Source organism: Mandrillus leucophaeus, unplaced genomic scaffold, assembly GCF_000951045.1.
Source record: "Mandrillus leucophaeus isolate KB7577 unplaced genomic scaffold, Mleu.le_1.0 Scaffold137, whole genome shotgun sequence".
NCBI classification, from domain to species: domain Eukaryota; kingdom Metazoa; phylum Chordata; class Mammalia; order Primates; family Cercopithecidae; genus Mandrillus; species Mandrillus leucophaeus.
The window spans coordinates 1,135,943-1,139,095 of record NW_012101332.1 but is presented as its reverse complement, the minus strand read 5'-3'; the positions used below and the strand labels follow the sequence as shown (position 1 = coordinate 1,139,095).

General features: G+C 54.3%; 1 protein-coding gene across 1 annotated transcript in view; it reads left to right on the top strand.

The window, feature by feature from the left end:
- RASGRP4 (RAS guanyl releasing protein 4) overlaps positions 1-3,153 on the top strand; it is a 27,160-nt gene that overhangs the window by 11,570 nt on the left and 12,437 nt on the right. The window contains exons 9-13 of the mRNA XM_011973400.1: positions 246-521; positions 1,878-1,958; positions 2,053-2,157; positions 2,301-2,419; positions 2,534-2,678. Of these exons, the coding sequence (XP_011828790.1) occupies positions 246-521; positions 1,878-1,958; positions 2,053-2,157; positions 2,301-2,419; positions 2,534-2,678 (726 nt within the window). The remainder of the gene's footprint in view (positions 1-245; positions 522-1,877; positions 1,959-2,052; positions 2,158-2,300; positions 2,420-2,533; positions 2,679-3,153) is intronic.

The window sequence follows — 3,153 nt, the reverse complement described above, 5'->3', positions numbered from 1 at the left end:
AAAAGAAAGAAAGATAAAAGAAATCATTTTAGCCAAAGAATGGGGGATTGTGGAACTTCTCTGACGTGGGGACCGAAGAGGAAGAGCAGTTTCGGGGAGATGCTGACACCAGCATGGGATATGGAAGGGCTCCAGAGGTGTCCAAAATGCCACTGGATCCCTGAAGGCCTAAAGCCCACATAGGAGACTGCTCAGGAGGCAGGACTGCCCTGATAACGCCCCCATCCCATGTGCCTCCTCCCCAGGCCCTGCTGGAGCTCACTGAGATCCTTGCCTCCCACAACAACTACGCCCGCTACCGCCGCACCTGGGCTGGCTGCACGGGCTTCCGGCTGCCTGTACTGGGCGTGCACCTCAAGGATCTGGTGTCCCTGCATGAAGCACAGCCCGACAGGTTGCCTGACGGCCGCCTGCACCTACCCAAGTTGAACAACCTCTACCTGCGGCTGCAGGAGCTGGTGGCCCTCCAAGGGCAGCATCCGCCCTGCAGCGCCAACGAGGATCTGCTGCACCTGCTCACAGTGAGCCCCTGACCCCGCCCAGGCTGGGCTTCCGAGGGTACTGAGATGTAGGGTCCTGGGTGTGTGAGTGTCTCTAGGACCAGGGTAGAAAAGTGCTGGACTGCATGGAGTTTGAAGCCAGAGCTTCTAGGTTTTTTTCTAGCTGCGTGATCTTGGGCAAGTCACTGAACCCTTCAGCCTCAGTTTCCTTATCTGCAAAATGGGAATAATAAAAGGACCCAGCCAGGTCCACTGGCTCACGGCTGTTATCCCAACACTTTAGGAGGCCAAGGCGGGCAAATCACCTGAGGTCAGGAGTTTAAGATCAGCCTGATCAACATGCAGAAACCCCGTCTCTACTAAAAATACAAAATTAGCCAGGAGTGGTAGCACATGCTACTAGGGAGGCTGAGGCAGGAGAATCGCTTGAACCCGGGAGGTAGAGGTTGCAGTGAGCTGAGATCGTGCCATTGCACTCCAGACTGGGCAAGAAGAGTGAAACTCTGTCTCAAAATAAATAAATAAATAAAAATAAAAAATAAAATAAAGGGACCCACCTCAAGGGTGGTTGAGGAGAGAAAGCCAATGACATCATTCAAAGAATGTCCTTATCCTTAAGACAGTGTCTAGCTGGGCACAGTGGCTCATGCCTGTAATCCTAGCACTTTGGGAGGCTGAGGTAGGCAGATTGCCTGAAGAGTTTGAGACCAGCCTAGGCAACATGGTGAAACCCCATCTCTACTAAAAATACAAAAAAAATTAGCCAGGCACGGTGGTGCACGCCTGTAGTCCCAGCTACTTGGGAGGCTGACGCACGAGAATCGCTTGAACCTGGGAGGCAGAGGTTGCAGTGAGCCAAGATCGCACTGCTACACTCCAGCCTGGGAGACAGAGCGAGACTCTGTCTCAAAAAACAACAGTATATGGAGCAGAGCGAGCTCTATATTCTATATAAGTAACATGTCTTTTCTCCACTTCCCCCAGCGACTCAAGTATCCATTGATCTGAGCTCTGGAATTGCTTTGGGGTTCACATTCTTAAACTCCAAGGTTCTGAGCTTCTCATGCTGATAGCCCAAAATCTCAAGCTTTGAATCCAAGAATCTAAGCAAAAGGCTACTAACAGTTATTGATCATTGACTATGTGCCAGGCACCTCATTCCACCTTACAACCCTGTGAGGTCGGGACCCTTACTGTGCCCAATCTGTGGATTGGGAAACTGAGGCCCGGAGAGGTGAGGTCACTTGCCCACTGTCCCACAGCAGTAATGCCAGGATTTGAACCCAGGAGGGGCTTTAGGAAGAGCCTGCAAGTGGGTGTGGGGGTCTGGGGCAGGGCTGTAGACAGGAGGATCTGTAACACCCCTGTCCGCTCCAGCTCTCCCTGGACCTCTTCTACACAGAAGACGAGATCTATGAGCTTTCTTATGCCCGAGAGCCACGCTGTCCCAAGAGTCTGGTGAGACCTGACCCCTGGCCTCGGACGCCCCCCAATTACCTCGAACCCCCCTAAGCCTATGCAGTGACTAACTGCTCCTCTGTCCCCACCCCAGCCACCCTCCCCCTTCAACGCACCTCTGGTGGTGGAGTGGGCCCCTGGTGTGACCCCCAAGCCAGACAGGGTCACGCTGGGTCGGCACGTGGAGCAGCTGGTGGAGGTAAGGAAGGGAGGGTGGCCTGGCCACCAGGAGCCAGGAGGGAAGACATCGGGAGAACCCTGAGCCTGGAGGCGGGGACTTATTGCCGTGGGGATCGTATTTCGACAACTGGGCCTTATCTGCTTCCCCACACTCCTCTGAAGTCCGTGTTCAAGAATTATGACCCTGAAGGCCGAGGAACCATCTCTCAGGAGGACTTCGAGCGACTCTCAGGCAATTTTCCCTTCGCCTGCCATGGGCTCCACCCGCCCCCACGCCAGGGGTAAGTGGTTCTGACTCCTGGATCCCCTGAAGATGAGGACACGGGGGTTGCCTGGACTCCTGGGTCTGGGGGAGGTTGGGGCAGGCCATGCTGAGGCTCAGTTTCTGCCCCCAGGAGAGGCTCCTTCAGCAGAGAGGAGCTGACAGGGTACCTGCTCCGGGCCAGCGCCATCTGCTCCAAGCTGGGCCTGGCCTTCCTGCACACCTTCCATGAGGTCACCTTCCGAAAGCCTACCTTCTGCGACAGCTGCAGTGGCTTTGTGAGCACTCCACCCCATCACCGCCCTTAGGTTCCATCTGTCCTGAAGCCGGCAGTCCCCAAACCCCAGATAACCCCCAAATTCCAGAAATCCTACAGCCTCAAATCATCCTGTTTCATATAAACCCTAAACACCAAACATTCCCTATATCCTGGATAATCTCCAAATGCCAGATAATCCCCAAATCCCAGATAATCTCCACCCCAGATAGTCGCTGAACCATGGGTAATATCTAAAACTCTGGAGAGGAGGCCAGGAACGGCGGCTCACGCCCGTGATCCCAGCACTTTGGGAGACTGAAGTGGGCAGATTGCTTGAGCTCAAGAGTTCAAGACCAGCCTAGGCAACATAGTGAGAGAGACCCTGTCTCTACTAAAAATACACAAATTAGCTGCATGTGGTGGTGCACACCTGTGATCCCAGCTACTCAGGAGGCTGAGGCACGAGAATCGCTTGAACCCAGGAGGCGGTGGTT